General features: G+C 42.3%; 1 protein-coding gene across 1 annotated transcript in view; it reads right to left on the reverse strand.

The window, feature by feature from the left end:
• Window positions 1-13,250: 13,250 nt before the first annotated feature.
• The window catches only part of Timd4 (T cell immunoglobulin and mucin domain containing 4), a 33,582-nt gene continuing 24,233 nt past the window's right edge, over window positions 13,251-22,599 (reverse strand). Inside the window, exons 6-9 of the mRNA XM_026388325.2 lie at window positions 17,456-17,496; window positions 15,830-15,914; window positions 14,319-14,358; window positions 13,251-13,429 (exon numbers count right to left, since the gene is read on the reverse strand). Of these exons, the coding sequence (XP_026244110.1) occupies window positions 13,345-13,429; window positions 14,319-14,358; window positions 15,830-15,914; window positions 17,456-17,496 (251 nt within the window). The 3' untranslated portion in view covers window positions 13,251-13,344. The remainder of the gene's footprint in view (window positions 13,430-14,318; window positions 14,359-15,829; window positions 15,915-17,455; window positions 17,497-22,599) is intronic.

Genomic DNA, 22,599 nt, shown 5'->3' on the forward strand with positions numbered 1-22,599 from the left:
AGTTATGCCTTGTATAGAAAACATTCAAAGAGCAGAAAGATGTTATACCATTTTCAACTGAATAGAGAAAACTTAGAAACAGGATTTTTAAAAGTCTAAAAGGAAGTCAAAAAAGAACAGAACAAAAATAGGCAGCACAAAATGTCACAAAATAAGATCATAGAATTCAACCTACATTACATCCTTAATTCACTTAAGCATAAATAAATTGCTCCAATTAAAAGGTAAAGGTCACCAGTCTGGAGAAGAAAACGAATTGATGTTCACACACACAAAAGAAACAAAAATAGGCATTTCAGAATTTTGGACTATAATTAATTGAAGTACACACTGGGAAAATACTTTGGAGCAGAATGTTTCACTAACCAATCTACCATAATTTCTCCAAACATATGCTTCAAGTCAGCCTTCCTTATAGGAATATATCATCCAGTTTTGCTTCTTTTATTGTACAAAGATATATATATATATATATATATATATATATATATATATATATATATATGAATTTCCATTGCAGTGTTGTTGGTAATAGCAAAGGAATGGTCTCAGCCTAACTAACGATAGTTAGGAGGCTCAGTCTTATATACTGGTACATTATTCAACAATAAAAAAATGAATTAAGTAGATCTGGATGTGTTGGTAGTGAGAGATCTTCAAAATAAACTATAAAGTAGGAAAAAAAATAAGGTACCAAGCAATTTGTACAGTGTAATCCTTTTTGAATAATAGAAAAATTAATACATGCATTTTGCTTGTTTATGAATTAAACATTTACAAAAGAATAAATAGATACATAATCCAAACAGGCAAAGGTAGCTTTCCTTGGGAAAGAGAATGGGAGATGTCAGGAGGAAGGGAAAGACCATAAATATTGAAATTGTGTGCACTTTTTGTATAATAAAACAACTAACAAAAATGATTTCAGTAGCTGATGATGCAGCTATCTGGTGTGGGCTGATGGTCCTGTGCAGTGATTCTGGGCTGGAGTTTCTGGAACGGAAGGCTAGACAACTTCTCCACCATGGCAGCTGTCCCCTGGAACTGCTGTCCTTCCCACTTTAGGTGTGATGTGTCAATATAAATTGCACCTAGTTCGGTTCTGTCATTACCTAATAACTGGTAGTAATGTTGAATGAAGCTGGATCCAATCTGTTTCCCATCCTGGAGCGTCACCCAACTGTCACTGAGACCTGAGGGGCTGGCACAATGGCAGCAGCGGCAGCAAGGGCGCGGGTTACCTCATCTAAACAAGTTTTGCGATTGAAAACTACCTCCTGTAAGTCTGAAGCATTCCCTTGGCCTACCCACTTTCCCTTTTTGCCCATCTCTCTCTCTCTCTCTCTCTCTCTCTCTCTCTCTCTCTCTCTCTCTCTCTCTCTCACACACACACACACACACACACACACACACACACATTCGCCTTCTCATTCACAAAAGTTCTCCTCCTCCAGGCAATGACAGAAGCCTCTTGGACAGCATTCACATTCACACAGTATGTCAAAACTGTAAGTCAGGGAAACTTTAATCAACCACAACTGCATGAAATTTTGCAATTTAAAAATTACTCTGGTCTTAGAAAATTGTGATGCCTGTTTTTTTTTTCCCCCAAGGGGGTCAGACCCCCACCTTCTTTTCAAGTAATACCATTTTTAAGAGCTTCATTATAAGTTGCATACTGTTAATTTACCTGTTTAAAGTGTAGAGTTTAATAGTTTTCAGTATATTTATAAAGTTATGCAACCATCACTACAATGTAATTTTAGAACATTTTCAAGACCTCCCAAAGAAACCTAGTGCCTATTAGTATATTCCTCGCTTCCTGAACTCCCAACCCTACATAACCACTAATCTTTGTGTCCCCCTAGATTTGCCTATGCTAGACCTTTCATTTAAATGAAATCATACACTGTGGTCTTTTGTTTCTGGTTTCTTCACTTAGCATAATGTTTTGAGGTCCATTCATATCATATGATGAATAAGAGCCTCATGTCTTTTTTTATTGCTGAATAGAATTCTCTTGTACAGATATACCACATTTGTTTATAGGTTAATGGACGTTTGGGTCATTTCTGCTTTGGGGCTATTGTAAATAATGCTACTAGGAGCATTCAAGCACAAGCCTTTATGTGATCATATATCTTCAATTTTCTTAAATATATACCCAGGAGTTGGACTGCTGAGTCAAATAGTAACTATGTCTAACATTTTATAAACCACCAAACTATTACCCAAAGCAGCTGTGTCACTTTACATTCTCACCAACAAGGTATGACTGTTCCAATTGCTCCACATCCTTTTTCCTTTTTGATAGCAGCCACCTAGTGGGTGTGAAGTGGTTATACCCTTGTCATTTCCTTTATTCTACATGCCATTTTCTGCTGTTTAGGTCTCCATGAAAGTGTAAGCTTAAATAATTGCATGATATCTAAATCAACATGCCACAAATCCTCAAATAACCAAAATCCAGATGGAAACTGGAATATCTTTTTTCTATTCCTTTCCTCATCATTTAGTGGAGGTAGAAAATTCCAAAGTGAGTCAAGAGACAGGAGATGACTTTAAAATAAAAATTAAAAAAAAAAATAAGTTCCAGCATATTCCTTAGGAGCAATGAGCATTGTCTACATTCCATACATCTGGTGTTTTCAATCAAGACTCAAGTTCAAAATGATGCATTTACCGTCTTCCAAGATCCTCCATGACATCGGAAGCCCAGTGGGATGTCTGGTTCCAGCAGGATAAAGGAAAGACAAGAGAGAATGATCCTATATTTTGGATGTGGAAAGTCACCCAAGGCCCAGGTGTCAAAAGCTATTTCCCCAGCTTGGCTCTGTTGGGAGTTAGCAGCTTTAAGAGGTGGGCCTAGTGGGAGGTCCTAAGTCCCTGAGGAATACTTTTCAAGAGGGTGTGAAACCCTGATCTCTTCCTCTTTTGCATCTGACCATGAGGTGAACAGGCCTTCTCTACCACACACTTCCACCATGATGCCCTATGCCATCACAAGTCCAAAGCTACGTTGCCAATGGGTCATGGACCAAAACCTCCAAAATCGCGCACTACAAAAAAAAAAAAAAAAAAAAAAAAAGAAAGAAAGAAAGAAAGAAAGAAAGAAAAAAAACCAACTTTCCTCTTTACAAGCTGATGATGTCAATTATTGGTTACAGTAACAGCTGACTGATGAAGACAGCAAAGTAACAACCCCATAAAAAGAACACTCACTTCTCCTATGCCAGGTATACAGAGGTCATGAGAGCTTCAGTGTCACTTTGAGAGAATTTAGGACATATTGCAGAAGATAGCCAGATTCAACCGTAGTCACTTAGGAGCATTCAAAAAGTTTAGCTGTGGCTGGGCGCAATGACGTATGCCTGTATTCTGAGAGGCTGAGACAGGAGGATCACAAGTTCAAAGCCAGCCTCAGCAAAAGTGAGGCTCTAAGCAACTCAGTGAGACCCTGTTTCTAAATAAAATACGAAATAGGGCTGGGGATGTGACTCAGTGGTTGAGTGCCCCTGAGTTCAATCTCTGGTATCCAAAAAAAAAAAAAAAAAAAAAAAGATGTTTAACTCTGAACCAGGAGCAGAATCCAAGAGTAAGAGTCAGGGCTGGAGGGGGCAGTGTCCTTGGAGGATAAAGCCTGTTGAGAATTCAGGAAACAGTGGCAAGGCGGAAATGGTTAGGAATCCACATGGTTAATATGAGTGCTCTGTGTTCTCAGACTCTGATCTTCTGATCTCTGTTTCAGCACTCTTCCCCTGAGCAAGGTATAAAAATATGGGCTGCAGGGAGACCTTCCTGTTTCACCGAATCAGCATCTTGTGGGTTCAGGCTCAGTATGCATTTTAACATGTTCCCAGATGATTCTTAGGCTCTCAAAGTATGAGAACCACAGAGAAGGACATACATGCTCAACTCCTAAAATGAATCAAAGCTCCTGCCTCCCCGTTTGGACTTTCCAGTTCTACAAGTGCATTGGGTGCATCCTCACTAGGAAATCATGCAAAATCAATAAACATGCATGTATGTCTCCAAACCTGCTGGGCCTGGAGAGTGGCCAGCAGCAGTCCCTGCTCATCACAGAGCACCTACTCTGTACCACCTGGCTAACTGCTTTACCCACATTAGTCCATTTCATGTTCACTGATGAGGAGGATGCCATCCTTACTCCCAGTATACAGATCATAAAACTGAGACTAAGCTAACGAAAGCAACTTTTCCCAGTCCACCCAGCTGGACAATGACAACTTCGTGTTTAGGCTGGTTCATCTCCAAGACCTGTGCTCTGTCCATCAGCTGACAGGTAACAAAGTTTTTCAACAATAATTGTAGAGAGGATGGTGGAGTTTGCCGAATTAGTTGATGGACAGTCTTGGGTTAATTAAGAAACTTGATTCACCAGGGCAAACTCAGGGCATTAGGGTCAAGAATAATCTTGCTGTCTTTCCTGATCGTCTTATCCCCGGCCCAGAAGGTGCTGTGGGCTCCTGTTATCTCCTCCAGGCCTTTTTCATCTCAGTGAAGAAGGGTCTGAGATCGAGTCTGGGAAGAGATTAAAAACCAAAGCTCAGAGGAACCGATTATAATGATGCAGAGGCATCCTGAGTCAGAAGGGAAAAAAATGATAGGATTTTGATGATGGAGCTGCTGAAGGGAGATAAGACACCAGCTCCCTCTCCGAGGCAAGGAGAGGAGAAGGGGAGAAATGGAACAGAGGAGCCATGGTAAACAGGGTGGCAGAGAGATAAGGGCAGGAGGAGGACAAGGCCAGAGAGGAGGGCAGCAAGCCTGGGGCTGACTGAAGGAGCCTGGGGCCCAAGCCATTTCCTTTTACTTTCCTTCTTTTCCTTCCTCCTCCTCCTTCTCCTCCCCCTCCTCCTGCTCTCTCCTCTGCTTCATTCTTCTTTTTAAGGTTCTCCTGGTACACTTTAAAAAGATGGAGAAGGGCAAATCTGTAGTACAGCTTAAATATTCAATCCTGATCATTCAAATGCTTTACCTGAATATAGGAATCAATTTGGAGATAAGTCTAAATGGCCCCCGTCTACATTCATGCCCTTTGCTGCTGCCGGCCCATCTCCAAACTGGTCCTATTCCTGCAGTCTAAGGATGAAGAAGAGCAAGCCATCTTTTTACAGCAGACAGAGGAAACCTAAACCTCACAGGTGAGTAGTCCTTTCTACCTGCCCCATTTAGAGATCACTGGGGTGGTTTTAGACACCTGGAGGGGCCAGAGTACCAGGTAAATTTCCATGTTTTGAAATTGCATATCCATGTGGCTTGGATGTGAGGGTCCCCCCGACACACCAAATTTTTTGTATTAGGCAATGCAGAATTGTTCAGAAGTGAAATGATTAGATTATGAAAGGAAACCTCATTGTTAGATTAATCCACTTGATGGATTAATAATTTGAAGGGACTACTAGGTGGACACTAAGATGGGTATGGCTGGAGGAAGTAGGTTACTAGGGGCACAGGTGAGTCTATATCTGTCCATGGTCTGTCTCTCTCTCCACACCCACTTCCAGTTGCTATGACCTGAGCACATCTTCTTGGTCAGGCCCTTCTTCCATGATGTTCTGCCTCACCCAGAGCAATGGAGTAAGCAGACCTTGAATTGAATCCTCTGGAATCATGAGCCCAAATAAGTTTTTCCTCATCTTAGCTGTTCTCTGAGACATTTTGGTCATAGTGATGGAAAGCTGATTAACATGCCACCTCAACTTTGGACCAGCCAATTTCTCTCTCTCAGCTTCCATTTCTTCATCAGTCAAACAGGAATTAAACTAGCAACCACTTCAGGGGGATACTGTTACCATTAAATAGAAGAATGCATTGAAAGTGCTTAGGGAAATATCTGGCCTACTCCAAGTATGCACGTAATATTAGTGATGCTCATTAGTCCTGTTATGAGATCTGAGCAAAAAGCTAGGTACCTGAGCATCCTATAATGATGATATTGGTCTATTGGATTAAGGAGGACTCAGGACACTTGGTTCTCATTAACAATGGTGGGAACCTGAACATGGCTTTGCTTTTCTGTGCTTCCATTTATCCCCCCCCTATAAAATAAAAATTTGCCCTTCTTCAAACACAGAGCACTCTGCATTTGAAATGTTTAGAAAATATGAAGAGGTGTAGAAATAAAAGGTAGGATTATTTTCAATTCTGCAGTATTGAACTTTGCTAAAGCCAACTACTCTCTGTCAAGCTTGTAACATTTCACTGTAGCTACAAATTCTTACCATAATTTGCCTTCCCTCCTAGGTTTGGAAATATCAGCTCTATTCCTCTGTTGAATTGTGATACTTTCATCAAAGGTACAGTTCCGGAGTTTCAAGGTGTGTACACAGAACAAGGAGACATTTCTTTCCTGTTCCTCTTTTGGTTTCAGGTACATCAGAAATGCTCCGACCATTTGGAATCATAAAATGCACAATAAAGATAAAAATGGCTTTGTAAACTGCCTGGGAACAGGGTGTGGGTTGTCATATCCATTACTAGCCTCCAGCACCCTGCGTGACCCTTTGGCATCTAGGAGAAACTAGCAAGCTCTTGTTGGATGAGTGAATATGGCAGAAATTGAGGTTGTGTGCCCAACAGCCTCCCATTTCCCCAAGCTAACTGATCCTAATATTTGTTTGAGTGATGATGTGTCCGGCCTGGCAGATGAACCGTGATCGGTGTAAATTAGCCCTGGCAATCTCAATCCCTTTGCCCGAGGCTGGGTATGTGACCGGGATCTGGACAATGAAACAGATGAAAAAATACTTAATAACTTTTATGAGCAATTTATTTTTTTGGTAAAAAGTCATATTAGAGGAAAAGTCCCACTTGTCACTTCCTTTTTTCCTGCAAGAAATGTTTTTGTGTGGAAGCATATCAGACTGTAGCAGCCCATCTTGGAATCCTGAGGGAAGAACCAAGAAAGTGGCAAAAACCTTACTAGTAATTCATTCTGGAAGCTGCCAAACCAGCCCCGAAACAGCTCCAAATCAGACTTCCAATAATATGAAACAGAGTCTTTAGTGATTAAGTCACTATTTTTAGTTTCTCTTACTTACAGCTACAATTTTAATGAGGCAATGAATTCCTATCTGATTTCTGGCAGGGGTCTCTCACTGTATTCAGGTATAAGAGGACTGTCAGTTGCCTCTTTATCATGTTCCTTGTTCTGTAACCAAGATTTCCACTTAACCAATCCCCTGTGTCTCTCTTATAATCATGGTGCATCACTTCATTATCCCTGGGCTGTCCTCTAAACAGATGGATACCACCATCCTGACCCTCAGACATTCCTTCCCTGTTTATCTTTTCTGTTTTCTCATTATCACATCCAAAGACCAAACATTACATCTTGGCTTTTAGTTACTTCGATAAGCCTCTTTCATAATAATTGGTCATTATATTGGCTTCTCAGATTTTTTTTCACCGATTTTATTGATCATTTCTTTGAGCAAAATCAGGTGAGAGCCCTAAAACCACATAAGCTTGTAACTTTAAGCCAAGCTCTATCCTGATTAATTAGCAGCATTGCTTTCTGGCACAGAGCTATCCTGCCCTTAGAACAGTGGTTTGTGAACACTGCTGCTTACAGTCATCTGAGATGCTTTACAAACTCCTAATGCCCAGGTTTCTCCCAAGCCAATCAAATCAGGACCTCAGAGGAAAGCCAGGAATCAGTATGTTTTTAGGCGCTGGGTGATTCCAACATGTCACCAGGTTTGAAAATCAATGCTTTAGACCAGAACTTCTAAAAATGAAATGTGCATGTGAATCACTTGCAGATATTACAAGTTATATTGTAGATTTTCCCATCCAGGGGATTTAGACTAAGGTCTGGGATTCTGATTTCTAATAAACTCCTAGATGAAAATACCACTGATTTGAGCCCCATATTTTGAATGCCAACGGTCTAGAATCTAGATCTGGTAGTATTCTATTCTAATACCAGATTTCAGCAAGCTAAATTCTACTTGGGATCACTACAGGGTCACAGGAAAATTGGTTACTACCCCAATGTCAAGTGCAGGGCCTGTCAGTAAAAGAACTGGGAAAGTGGTTGCCTTTGATCTCTAGCTATGGACTTAGATTGATCAACCATCACAGTTTGCCTGGGAGTAGGGGTGAGGAATTGTGTTTCCAACATGTGGAACTTTGAGTTTTAAAAGTGGCAAAGTCCCAGGCAAACTAGGACAAATGTGTCATGGTAGTTGGGAGCAAGAGATCAGCCAAGCTCCCCTCTTCTGCATTCCATTTCCTCTTTTGGGGGAGCAGCAATGCACCACAGGTCAGCAGTAAGCTGGGAAAGATGGCTTGGCGGTTGTGGTTGTGGAATGCTGAGATTCCATGAGAATCTCATGGTTTAGCGGCTGTCACTCTCAGGAGGGCAATCACCAGGCAGATGCAGTTGAACTTTGAAAAATCCAAGTATCAAGTTGATGACAGCCACTGAGGTAAGCCTGGAGAACACAGAATAGGTCCCTATTGGAGCTCTGGTTTGCTGTGTGGCCTGAATCCTGGCCTCAGTTTCTTCGGCAGAAAAATAGGGGTTGAATTGAAGGATGCATGAGGATCTTTCCTGTTCCCCGCCCCTGCTGCTCCATGTGAAGCCTGGGTCATGCACATGACTGCAGGACACCACCTTTTCAGGTCAGGCACAGTGAAGCCACCTCCTGTTCCATGAGCAGCCATTTAGGCACCCCCCACCCCTTTTTTCAAAAGAGCAGGAGCATTCATCTTATTCCCAAACACTTCCCTCCACTGTCCTTCGATGCTCAGACTCTGAGAACTCACAGTACCTCTTTTTTTTTTCTTTTTTTCTTTTTTTTTAAGACTGTAACATGTTTACAAATCTAAATGAAACTCTATTTCTAGAGTCAGACTTGTGGTTTCCAGTGGCTTCCTCCTTCTGCTCCTACCTCCATCCAGGGAGCCCACTTCTCAACTTTCTGTTTTCTTTAGAGAGACACAGAGTCTCCCCAGCCGCCCATTGCTGAATTCCTGTTAACCTTTCATTAAGCCTGCTGACAGCTGGCTTCAGCTCTTCATGAGTTAGTTCAACACATTTCCATTCAATGTGTCCCTCTTGGCATCATTAAGTTTTCTGCCAGGTTCTCCACTCGCTGTTTCCTCTGCAAATGCAAATCAGATTCTGAGTCAATAATATGGGAAAAAGGGAAGACGGAGCTACAAAGAGGCTGGGATTGGAGAACCATTGAACCATTGATAATTGCACTCAGGTTGCCGTGGATCTGAGCAAACTAAATCTACTTGGGTCCAGGGCAGGTCAGTGCTGCAGCGCCTTATGCAAGATGTCATAAATTACAGCCCTCTCTGAGAAGTTCAGGGTAATGGTCCAGAATGCAAGGTCCTTCAGGCCTGTTCCAATTCCAGAAGTTGAACCTTGTGACCTTGGGCAAGCTCCTTCACCTGCCCTGTGCATCTGTTTTCTCAGCTCCAAAGCAGGAGGAATATATCTGCTTCATTGGACCTTCTTCTGGGATCCAGTGAGATAATGGCTTTGAAAGACTTAATAGAATACCCAGAATACAGAAAATACTCATTAAAATTTGTGTGTTACCTGTTTCATTTAGCCTAGAAAGGCCAAGGTCAAGACTGAAGAGTTAGGCTGCTTTGAATCTGCAAGGTTTGCTTCTGGATTTACCCATAACCATCAGCAATAAGAGCCACACGCTGCTGTCCTGCCTCATGGAAACTGGGAAACAGCATGATTCCATTGTAAGGCACTTCCCACGTGTGTTTGGTCTCATTTAGACTTTAAGCTCCTTGTGGGAGGCAATTGTCCCTCCTGGGTTTCCCATCCCCAGCACACAATAGATACTAGGAACTTGTTTGGACACAGCTACCAATTCATCCCAAGTACCTGAAGAGAACAAGAGGAGCAACTACACCAACAGCTTCCTCAGATCAAGAAGTCTTAGCAGATATATTTTAAAATTAATTTTAAAAACCCATCTCTTTTTTAAAATTTGTTCTAATTAGAAAAACAAAAACAAAAATTCACCTCTTACACCTACTCCCAAACTTATTACCTTTATAACCCTCAGCCATGTAGTGTTTGCCCAGGACACTGTTTTAACTAACTTGGAATTTTCGTGCCCTTAACTGGACACACAAACACTCCAATTGCCATAGGCCACAAGACCACCCCTTGCTTTATTCAACTGTTATCAGCTACCTGGCCTGTGACCAGTTTGTCACTGTGTCTCAAGGCATACCCTAAGCCTGCTTATTCTTTTCTTTTTAATTCTAATTTGTCGTATATGACAGCAGAATGCATTACAATTCATATTGCACATATAGAGCACAATTCTTCATATCTCTGGTTGTATACAAAGTATTTCACACCATTTGTGTCTTCATAGATGTACTTAGGGTTATGATGAACATGAGAGGATTAGATGAACTCTAGATAGGGCAAAGGGGTGGCAGGCGAAGGGAGGGGTCATGGGGGTAGAAAAGACGGTGGAATGAGATGGACATCATTACCCTAAGGTAATGCTTATTCTATCTAGGGCTGATGGCTGCAGATGGAAAGGGCTGGAAGCCAGGAGACAGGGATCTCAGATCTGCATTGAGGAAGGCAGTTCTGACATAGTGTGCAGAACAGACAGCAAAAGGAGTTTGGTGGTGGTGACAGTGAGAAAGCTACTGCAAAGGGTCCAAGCAGCAGTAAAGTGACAGTTTCAGTGAGGGGAAGCAGCAGGACTTCCACCTGCTGGTGCTGGAAACTCCAAACCCTTTGTCAGGCTGGGCTCATGGTAGAGGCAGAATTTTTCCTTGAAATCTCAATCCACCTGTTAGAGATGATTATGGTATAAGAGTTTGCAAACTCCAACATGCATCAGAATCACCGGGAGGGCTTGTTAAAACCCAGACCTCTGGGATCCACTCCCAGAGCCTCTGATTCAGTTGCTAGAGGGGAGGATAAGAATTTATATTTCTAACAAGTTCTGATGATGCTAAGGGTGCTGGTTTGAGTGCGTGGTGGTTTGAGAATCGCCAGGCTAGAGCAGCAGTTCTTAGCCCTAGTTACATAGTAGAACTGCTTTGGGACATTTAAAAAAAAAAAAAGAAAAAGATGCCTAGGTCACACCACAGAATAAAATAATATTTTAAAGGGTAAGAGTCCGGAATTGGCATTAAAAAAGAAAGAGGAGGGGAGAGAGGGAGGAGGAGGGGGGAGGGAGAGGAGGAGAGGGAGGGGAGAAGGGGGAGGGGAGAGGAGGGGGAGGGGGAGGGAGAGGAGTAGATTATAAAGTTCCACTAAGACTGAAAACTACAAGGCTAGTAGTTCAATATTAGTTAATAGTTCAATACTACAATTGCACATAGAAAAATTTCTAATTTTGAACCAGGAGTTTCAGAAAAATATTTGGGAAATGATTGAAGATGGCTTCTTGCAAAGAAGAAAAATAGTCCTTGAGCTTAAGCATTGTATTTCAGAGGTATCTGCTATCTTCTTCTTCTAATCAGACCCAAGTTGGTAATGACACTGATGGTTATTCAGGAAGATGGATGGGGGCAGGAGCTAAATGAGGGTGGGCATATTGTTGGCTCACACAATATTGCAACCTGGCTACCTTGATCAAGTCATCTAGCCCCCTCTCAATTTTCTAGATGGGGAAATTGAGACCCTGAACCTGCTTTAGAGCCAACCCCACTCTGTTTCTAAATAAATGTTTGAGTTCAACACACCAGTCAGTGATCATTAGAATCTCAAGCTAATGTCAAAACTAACGGAGACAACAGAACCGAAGGAACCACGGATGCTCTGCTAGTTGCTTCTATTCCTTAGGCCACATCCGTCATTTTTTAAAATGGGCCAGGCTGCTCTGGGCCCATTGTTCTTCTAATGTGTATGTGAGAGGGGATTTTTTTTTTTTTTCAGTACCAGAGATTGAACTCAGGGTTACGTAACCACTGAGCCATGTCCCTGCACTTTTTTATATTTAGAGACTAGGTTGCTAGGGCCTCACTAACTTGCTGAGGCTGGCTTTGAACTTAGATCCTTCTGCCTCAGCCTCCTGAGCCACTGGGATCACAGGCGTGTGCCACCGTGCCTGGCAAGCAAGGGATTTTTATTAATTGCTGAATGGATCAGTGTCCTATGAACTAAGAGGACAAGGAACCTATAGGCTGCACCAGTCAAATCATAAGACTGATATTTTTTTCTTTCCTAAAGGTAATGTCAGTAGAGTAGAAATCCCAAAGATGTGACCTGGAGGGCGGAGTGCTCCTGCCATCAACTGTTACCCCACCCGTGCTGGGAAGCATGTCTGAGAACAAACACTCTCAGATCAGGTTTCCTGTCCCCACTGGCTAGCCAGGAGCCTCTCTGATACACACTTTTACATCTACTCATTCGGTGACTGTTGAGTTTGATCTCTCTCCTAGGGTTTCTCATGTTGGTATCATTAACGTTTTAAAATGAGTGTGTTCTTATTGAGGAGAAAATGGTCATGAATTTACTGAGAGCTATGTACTTGGATGGCCCTGCTGTCACATCCAGGCACCATCCCTGTCATTCACCATGTTTGGCTCTGAGGGACTCTGGCTGATTCCCAAATTAAATTTCCCAATCAAGAGTTAAGAGGTGACACTACAATCACCTTTAAAGATACTAGAATATGAAAAAAAAAAAAAGAAAAAAAGGTGCAGAAAACTGGGGAGTTTGAGGATTGAATCAAAATGATGGTGTGATTCCACATCTTTCCTGCATTATTAATAAGGCATGGATCCCAGGCTGCTCAGACGACACCTGCAGTAGGGCCCGAAACTCAGAAAGCTGAGCAGAAAAAGAAGAATTACAAACACGTAGAACAGGAAACCAACGACGGTGGTGGACGGGCCAGAAATCGCATCCCAGAAGCAAGGCAGGATAGAGACGCGAAGTTCTCCTGCCACCCTCTGGAGAGGTTCCAGATAGGAGAGATTGGACACGTTCTGTATCAGCGCAAGGAATTCATTAGGGACCCAGAAGCAGATGCCATCAGAGACGGACTTTGTTTCAAATATTTCTTAATCTCAGAGCAGCCCTCAGGTTGGCTGGACTCCTGCCATGGCGTGGTGATGAGGTTACCCAGGTATCATATGGAAGATCACTGATCAGTGACACTACAGAGATGGTTAAAGCATGAGGCAGAGAAGACGCGGTCGCCCAAAGACCTCTCACGTGTGAAATTAAAACTAAACCGAATCCACAACATCAACACAATTGTCGAAACATTAAAAAAAAAAAACGAAATTTATAACACCACAAGACTTAAATGGAAATTTCAAACATCAGGGCCTTGCTCAATCCTAAGAAAAAGTAGCAAGTTAGAGAGTGAAAAGCCCATCTTCATCGTCCTGTCCATGATGCATGTCATTGAGAGCATTTTTGCTTTCTCCAAGTTTGTCTAATCTGTGAAGAGAAGAAAATCTGGTAAGGGAAAACACCAAGAACAGGGACACACACACACACACACACACACACACTACAGATGCTGCTAAATTACCCTGCAACTGACCAAGGCCATTAGAGAAAATTGTGCTTGGAGTCCCTCCTGTCCAAGCTTCTAGGTTTAAAGATGAGAAAACTGAGACTGCAGGACATGAAGGGTGTTTGCCTAACTGTTTCAAGAAAATTGAAACTTTCTTAGCAAACTAAAATATACGATCATGGTCTATGCATTTATTTACCAAAAGGATCATCAAGTATGATGTTGGAAAGTCCCACTGGGGAGCCCCAGTTTCCCAGCTTGTTGATGACACTGAGTTCTCAATGCAATGAGTTAGCGACAGCAAGACCTTCATCAGCAACCTACACCAAACCTTTTTCTTTATTTCCCAAAAAGCTATAGAACAAGTCAGATATATATAAAATTCATTGGGCAGAGGAATGAAATCCCAAGAATAATATTCTGAGTGTTTTTTTTTTTCATTGTCCATCGTCCCAACTCTCCTCTCAATGAATTCCAATTTAACAAGATATTTTTAAAATCAATCACCCAGGGTTGAACAAAGTTCAAGCAGAGTACAGTGACACATTGCCTTCTTTCTTTTGCGTGCTATACTTCTATTAATGCCACCTGCCTTTGTATTTCCATTTTTTTTAACATATATAGTATTAACTGAGACAGAGGTTAATGTGAGCTAAATCCCCACAACCTTTCCACCTCTAAAGCCACATCTCTCCAACGCTGTGTTTAATCAGAACACAAGCATGAGTCATTAAACCGCTGGGTAGTATCTAATCATTTGTAACAGCTTGTATAATCATCACAACAATCAGTCATGCAAGATGAATTTACCTCTTGTGTTTCTGCAAACAACTGGTTTTCGTGACTTTCCCTGAAAAGACAAGGCGGCAATGTGAGGAGCGGGGCTGTGCTAGAAGGAGTGGGATGTTGGAGAAAGCCCAGTGCTCCCTTCCAGAGAGCCCAAAGGGAGGCCTCCCAGACGGATGGCCAGGAAGCCACCTTTCCCCAGGTGGAGGCTGGGCCTAAGAAGGAGCCCTGAGTCACTCAGCTTTTCCCACGTGAGGGCAACCCCAGGGAGCGGCTTTACTGATGAGTCATCCGCCGGCCCAGAAGTAAAGTATTCATTTAGGTTTTCAAACACTTCTGTATGAGATCTACCGAGAATTTCCCCAAAACTGTAACTATGACTTTGTGTGACAGCTAATATGGCTGATAGGCTTCCATGAAGTTCTAAATTTCCTTTTGTGGTGTTCACCTGGGACAGGTGTTGAAATACACAAATTTCACTATTGCCCAAACCAGCTGAGATGGCTGCTAGTCTCATCTGGCGACCGGCTGCCCTGAAACGATAATTTCTCTCCATTTTATAAGGGGTATCAGTTACGGCCATGTGTCTGTACTTTTCAAGAAAACCACCAACTCTTGTTTCTTGGCTTTGTGCAGTGTTTCAGTGTCTGTGTCTTTCTTTGGTGGGGTGGGGTCTGTGTTCAAGGTCATGGACCAGCTTGAAGATTTATTACAAAAAAATGGACCCTGTCCCCTGAAAAATGTAGGTTCGAGCATATGAACATTTTTGCAAATGATTTCCAGGTATTTGCATCTCCCCATGAAGGACATTTGTAGCTCCTAGGTTAAGAAAGCCTGCTTTTAGGGAACTCAGCAGCCCAAGATCATTTATGGTTTTCTTCCTGGGGCCACCCTAGCCAAGGGTTTCTTCAGCCCTAAGACAGCAACAATAATACCTACCACTTAAGGGAGTAAGGTAGACGGAACCACTAGCATGTCAAGAGTCCTGGGTCAGCCAGGTAAACACCTGTCACCCCAGCAGCTTGGGAGGCTGAGGCAGGAGGATCTCGAGTTCTAAGTCAGCCTAGGCAACAAGGAGGTGCTAAGCAACTCAGTGAGACCCTGTCTCTAAATAAAATACAAAATAGGGCTGGGGGGGGTGGCTCAGTGATCGAGTGCCACTGAGATCAATCCCCAGTACCCCCCATCCCCCCCAAAAAAAGAGTCCTGGGTCAGGAAGCACACAGAGTAAGTGTCCAATCAGGGAAGGTGCATTTATTTATTTATTTATTTATTTATTTAAATTTTAAATTTTATTTATTTATTTATTTTTTTTTTGGTAATGTAAACTCTACCAGGACAGTCCACAAAGCCATTAGCACCTTATGGAGATGGGTTTACCTGTAACCTCCCTGGCTGGGATGGGGACTGTGATAAGAGATGAGCCTGTTTGAGGATGGAAGATAGGGACAGGATGCAGAAAGTGTCCACGGTGGGGTCCCCAGATAGTTACCCTGCTCTGAAGGGCTCCTCCTTGCCGGTCCTGCCCAGCTTACCTCGAAGGAGAAACGTAGCCACCGACACCAACAGCACGAACCCCACGCAGGAGGCGACCATCACCACCAGGTTGGTCTCGTGGTTCTGGGGAGACACAGGCAAGGCAGTCGATCGGCCCACTCATTCAGAATGTCCACACCAGAAGTCACATCCGTCCCCATAATGCCTTCCAATCTCCAGCTATTTGACCACTTTCCACCCCGAGCTACCCAATGTGTCTCCATGTCCAAATAAAGTCAGTCTTACAAGTTAGGTTTTAAAAAAAAAAAAAAAAAAACTTTTTTTTTTTTTTGTGAAAACCTGGAAGATCTTACTTATATCTCTGAATTTTCCTAAGTCTTGGACATGAGGCATAAGGGGCCGTGAGGCTCAGGGGTCGGAGGATGAAAAGTAGGCATGCTGGGTGCCGTGTCAAATCTCTTTCCCAGCCACTGCCTAACCCTGTGGTCCCCCAGGGCCCGTACAGTTCTTATCATGGCTGACTTGGGCTTCTAGAGAAATCAGGATTTAAGAGAAAATGAAGCTCAATTTCAAATTTTCTACTGCAGTGATTCTCAAAGTGGAGTCAGGGAGCCCATGAGATCAGAATGATTCTTGGGGACATTATTTGCCATTTTCACTGTCTTTCTGTCCTGAGTTTCCCAGAGGTCATGTGACCAGCAATGACATCATTCAAGGCTCTCCCTCACACAGGATGTGGAATGCAGGTGTGAGGCTCCCTCCAGTCTCCCATGAGGTACAGAATTGTAAAAATGTAAAAATAATGCTATTTTTTCACTATTTTTTTAACTTGGTAACAATATTGCTAGTTATCATAAAACATACTTTTTTCTTCTTTCTTTTCCTGTTTTTTTGTTTGTTTGTTTTTTGTTTTGTTTTGTTTTGGTTTTTTTGTAGTACTGGGGATTTAACCCAGGAGCACTTTACTAAGGAGCTATGTTCCCTTTAACTTTGAGACAGGGTCTCACTAATTAGCAGAGGCTGGCCTTGATCCTGTGGTCCTTCTGCCTCAACCTCCCAAGTCATGGGGATTTCAGACGTGGGCCACGAGGCCTGGCAAACATACACTATTTATCACCCACTGACCAGCCACACTCTCTATGTCCTTCCTCCCTTCCTGTCCCATTCTCCAACACACAGAATGCCCTAGGCTGTGGGGACAGTGACGATAAAGAGAGCAGATTGTCTCTGAGGAGACGTCCCTTTCCTTCGCAGACATCTGTTCTGACCGGACTTTTCACTCAGAGTGACTTCAGTCATTTTTATAATAATAAAAATAAATGAAGGGAACCCTCAGAAATGAAGAGGAACGCTGGTGGCAGGTGTAGACTCTGCGGTATGTCAATAATCCCGGGCCACACAGAAGGAGCTCGAAATGATTTTGTGTGTTTTTATATATTGTTTTTGTTTCTCTTTCAGAACATCTGCACTTGTAGAAGTGGCAATCAATATTATGTCTGCCCCGAGTACAAGCCTACAAATTATTTGAGTATTCTGTAATAGTTGCAATGCATGTTTTTTCCCCCTGAGCAATTTTCTGCTCTCCCTAGTTCATCTATGCAAACCTCTACTGTGGGTTTTTAAAATCTAAGTCAGATACTTCACATACTTCACAGGTCTTTTACCTCTTTTGATTTACTTTGTGTGGGACTTGTCATCTCGGATGCTGGGAAGGAAAGGAGAGAGAAATGGTTATATGTTTCCTATGGGAGAATAAAAAACTACCTCCTGAAATCGTTCTTTCAAGGCCCTCTGGAATTTCAGCTGATCTGTTTCATGCTTTGATACCATCTTCCCTTTTTTCTATAATTGACTTAGGCATATCTGTTTGGACATGGTTCTAATTGGAAATTCATCTGCTCTCCAACATCATCCCCGAGGAACATCCCCATTGCAGAGGTAGGAATGAGACTCTCGGCTCTAAGTTTTCCAGAGACCCCAGCAGTGCCTTCAGGATCTTTTCCAGCATGAAAATCTGTCAGTCTTTCTGTCAGTTAACCTGTATTTATGGGGCATGTATCACAGGCTGCACACGGTGCTGGCCACACCTTACAACTCATAGGTACAACTCACTGCAGAAAACCAAATTTAATAAAAATGGAGCCAGGCCCCAGATAACAACATTTTGGAGAACAACAAACCACATATACAACAATGGTCCCATGAGATGATAACAGAGCCAAAACATCTCCATAACCTAGTGATGTCCTAGGTGTCATCATGTCACAATGCAAAGTGTTACATACCTGCAGTGACATTGGTGTGAACAAACCTTCCGCACTGCCAGTCATATGAAAGGGTAGACATTTAATTATATTCAGTATATGATACCTGCCAACCCGTGCCTGTTATTGGCTTGTGTGTTTGCTATAATAGAGCTTTATTGTTATTTTAGAGTATATTCCTTATGCTTTAAAAAAAAAATGTCTACTATAAAGCCGCATGCATGCCCTGTGACCCCCACAGCCTCGTGACAGCTCGTGTTCCCCCTGTCTCTCCACTGCATGATTTTCTCTTGTGCTCAACTTGATGTTTTTCCTTTGTGACAGGTCAGAAGCAATAGGCTGTGCCACACAAATCAGGGCCACTTATCCCAGGCTGTACCCTGCAGATTTATGTAGGCTACACTCAACAAAACCCCCTAATGATGCATTTCTTAGAAGGGTCCCCATCATCACATGACACAAGTCTGTTATGTAAGTAATGGAAAAGATAATCAATCGCAACTGTGTGAAATTCTGTGAAGAAAGTGCATGGGCTATCGGGTGTGTCTAGGATGGCAGGCTTGTTCTAAAGGGCCAAGAAAGCATTCATATGAAGGGCAGGCTTCTCCTGAAACGTGGAGTTAATTACTCATAACTAACAGCTGAGTGACAAGGGAACTTTACTGAGAACCTACCCAGTGCCAAGAACCATTCCAGGCACTAAGAATACTGGGGTGTATATGGCACAGCCCCTGCGACCATCGAGAAATCACAGCACATTGGAGAAGAGGGGTCAAAAGATCATTTCAGCCTCCCAGACCAAGGTGGTAATGTGGCACATGGCTCAACGTGGCCTTCAGTGAAGGTCTTGTTTGGATGCAGCTCCAAGAGTCCCTTCTGCCTGTTCACTGCTGGGACCCTAACGCTGCCTGTCACATACTTTGGTGCTCACTAGATGCTTATTGAATGAATAAGCACAGTTAAGGCTGTGTAAGAATTAACCAGGCAGGGAATAGTGACCCAGGCACTCCCTGGTCGCAATGGTGACAGGGAAGTTACAGAAGCAAGAAGCAACATGGTGCCCTGTCTGTGGTGAGTGGCTGTGGGCAATACCAGGGGCTGGAGTGGCAGCGGAGAAGAAGGGTGGGCAGAAACCAGTCCAGGAGGGTGCTGCTGGGAAGTCTCCCTGAGTCTAAGGTAGGGAGAAACCACAGAAATGTTTTGGTAGGATAGTGTCCAAGGCGGGGATAAGGGACCAATCCAGCCAAGAATTTTTTTTTTCCAGGTTTGAAGTTCAGAACTTGTAGAAATGAAGGGCAACAGACAGATATCAGAACTGTTCAGTAGGGAGATGACAGGATATGGAGACCGAATGTGGAGTAAGAGAAAGGTTAGAGTCTTCATTTACTCCCAATTCCTACTTGAGTCACGAAGGCACTACATAAAGGTCAGCCAAGATGGGGAACAGGGACAAGAAAGCAGAAGTGCAAGTCTAGGAGAGAGAGGGGTGGAGCTCAGAGAGGCCAAGGAGCTTAAGGTACCCCCGGGACACACACACACACAAGCACTACCTGCCTAACAAGCAATTGATACGTTTGAATGAAATTTTGGAAAAGTGCATTTGGAGATACTAATCTGGGAGTCATCAGTATCCAAGGAGCCGTTAAAATCCTCAGAGTGAATAAGAAATCTAAGAGCAGCCTGTCCAGAGAGAAAAGCAGGAACTGTGGGAATCATCAGCATTAAAATGTGGGCAGAGGGGGGTGGAGGAGGGAAAACAAACAAACAGAGAAAACAGTCAGAGAGATCAGAAAGAGATGTGTTGGAAAGGAGAGCAGGGGGAAAGACCTCCAGGAAGACACAAAATCACATCTACAATAAACCATGAAACAGAAGCCGAATGTAAAAACCACAGAGAGAGAGAGAGACTGGATAGACTCTAGGATAATAGTTGCTGAGATGGATCATTAAATCCACCACCCCGTTCCAAGCTTACTTGCAGTTAAGGCTAAAGAAGAAATGTGCTGGCTTGTGTAGGGCTCATAATTGGTACCAGAGAGCTTATTTGTTGTTCAGGGAAAGCGACTTGTCGAATGCCTAAGAGCATCAAAACCCAAGGAGGAAATTCAGCCTGTTTTCATATCCTACAACTAAGTTATTGTTGTTTTTCTCTCTGCTATTATCCCCTGGAGCTGGAAATTGCAGGTAAGAATTCAAAACTCCTACTCCTGTTCTGTCAAAAGCCTGTTGCATTGTAATCACTAGTGATGGATAAACCTGAAATTGAAACCATCAAAGGGAAGCGCCAGCCTGGGTCAGTTTTATCAAATCTAATCTGTGTTTTAAATTGCAATTGCCTAATGGGAGAGACATTTTGCAAACACTGACACTGCTGCAGGATATCAAGGAGCACATTTTTTTTTCCCCACTTCTTCTTTGGAGCAGGCTAAAAGCCCAGAAGGAAAGCTCTCGCCAGGGGCTACAGCATTGTATGCAGAACAGCAACGGAAACCCCAGTCACCGTGCTGGTGGGCAGGGATGAGGACTAAGCAAGTCAAGACCCCTGGCTTCCCTGTTGGCTGTGTCTCCTCATCCTCAGATTCTCCAGGCTCTGGGATCTCATAAAGAACAATCAGACAGAGACAGAAAACTCCCGGAAGTTTCTAGAAAGCAGTTCTGAGCGGGGCATTGTAGTGGGTTGAACAATATCCCCAAACCATCTCCACCTAGAACCTCGGACTGTGACCTTCTTGAGGAATAGCCTTTGCCCTCCTACCTCTCTCACTATTGCAAAATCACCACAAAGTGAACCACAGACCTAAATGTAAGACTGAAATTATGAAACTACCGGAAGAAAACAGAGGAAATGTTCCAGGATATTGGAATAGGCAAAGATTTTTTTTTATATATATACGGTCCTCAAAGCACAGGCAACAAAAGCAAAACTTGAAAATCGGAGTCATAGCAAACTAAAATGCTTCTGTACAGCACAGGAGAAGATCAACAGTTAGGAGACAACCTTGAGAATGGAGAAAAGATTTGTCAACTGTTCAGTTGACAAGGGATTAATATTCAGAATAAATGTGGAACTTGAACTCAAGCATCTCAATGCCAAAAAGAAATAATAACTGATTTAAAAACGAGCAAGTGAACTAAAGAGACATTTCTTCAAGAAGATATACATATGATCATCAGGTATAAGAAAAATGCTTATTACTAATCATCAAGGAAACACAGACCAAAACCACAAAGCCAAAATCACCTTACTCTAGCTAGAATGGCTATAATTGGAGAGACCAAAAAAAAAAAAAAAAAAAAAAAAGTTGGTGGGTAAGGATTTGGATAAAGGGTAACAACAGTACAACCATTATGGAAAACAGTATAGGGTTTCCTCAAAAAACTAAAAATATGATCCAGAAATATCACTTCTGAGTATATCCAAAGGAAATGAAATCAGTATGTCAAAGAGATAGTTGCACTCCCAAGTTTAATGCAGCACCTTTCATAATATCCAAGATATGGAATCAACAAGTTATCGACAAACAGATGAACAGATAAAGAAAATGGGATATGTATACAATATACAGAGGAATATTATATAGTCATAAAAAAGAATGAAATCCTGTCATTTGCAGCAATATAGAACTGGGTGACATTATATTAAGTGAAATGAGTCAACCACAGCAAGAAAACACTGCATGTTGTCACTCATATATGGAAGCTCAATATGTTGATCTTGGAGAAGTTGAGCAAGACTGGGAAAGCTCAGGGGGAAGGGAGAATGAAAAATTGGTTAATGGTTACAGAGAAAAGTGGGTAGAACGGATAACTTCTGATGTTCTCCAGTAGAATAGGGTAACTGTCAAGTAATTGTATATTTCATAATAGCCATTAGGATTTTTGATGTTCCAAATAAATGTTTGAGGTGATGAACATACCAGTTACCCTGATCTGACCAGCACACACTGTATACATGGATTGAAATATCACAAGGTACCCCACAGATAGGTAGCATTATTAGGTGTTATTTAAAAATTTTGAAAATCTTTTAAAGAAAAACTTTTTCTGAACTTACACATTCACCAAAACCTCTGATTAATATTACATTTCCCTTTAGGGCAAGCATTTATTTAAATGAAAAACACTAACATTGGGATTTCTTGGTAGTTAGAATTATTGCTATAAACTAGTGAAGTGGTCCCTTGATTTCTTGGTAGGCAAGGGTCCTTGACAAAATGGAATTCCTGTAACAACCCCAATTTTAGAGGACTTCCAAGTCCTGTCATATAACCTCTCTTACTTTGGCATCCTGGGACCCTCTCCACCATCAGTAAGTGCTTATCCCATGCTTGCTAGCTGTGTGACCATGGCCAGGACACTTCCCCTCTCTGAGCTATACAGCCTTCATCTGAAAATGCTGACATTTTACCATCTGATCTTCTATGTCCTTTTCACTTTTATAATTCTGGATGTCTTATTACAAAGAAATCTGAATGACCTGAGGAAGTTATCTTTGCATACTAATCTTTTAAAAAGGATATAGTACTAAGTTAGCATAAGGAATG

Source organism: Urocitellus parryii, chromosome 1 (genome assembly GCF_045843805.1).
Source record: "Urocitellus parryii isolate mUroPar1 chromosome 1, mUroPar1.hap1, whole genome shotgun sequence".
Classification (NCBI taxonomy): domain Eukaryota; kingdom Metazoa; phylum Chordata; class Mammalia; order Rodentia; family Sciuridae; genus Urocitellus; species Urocitellus parryii.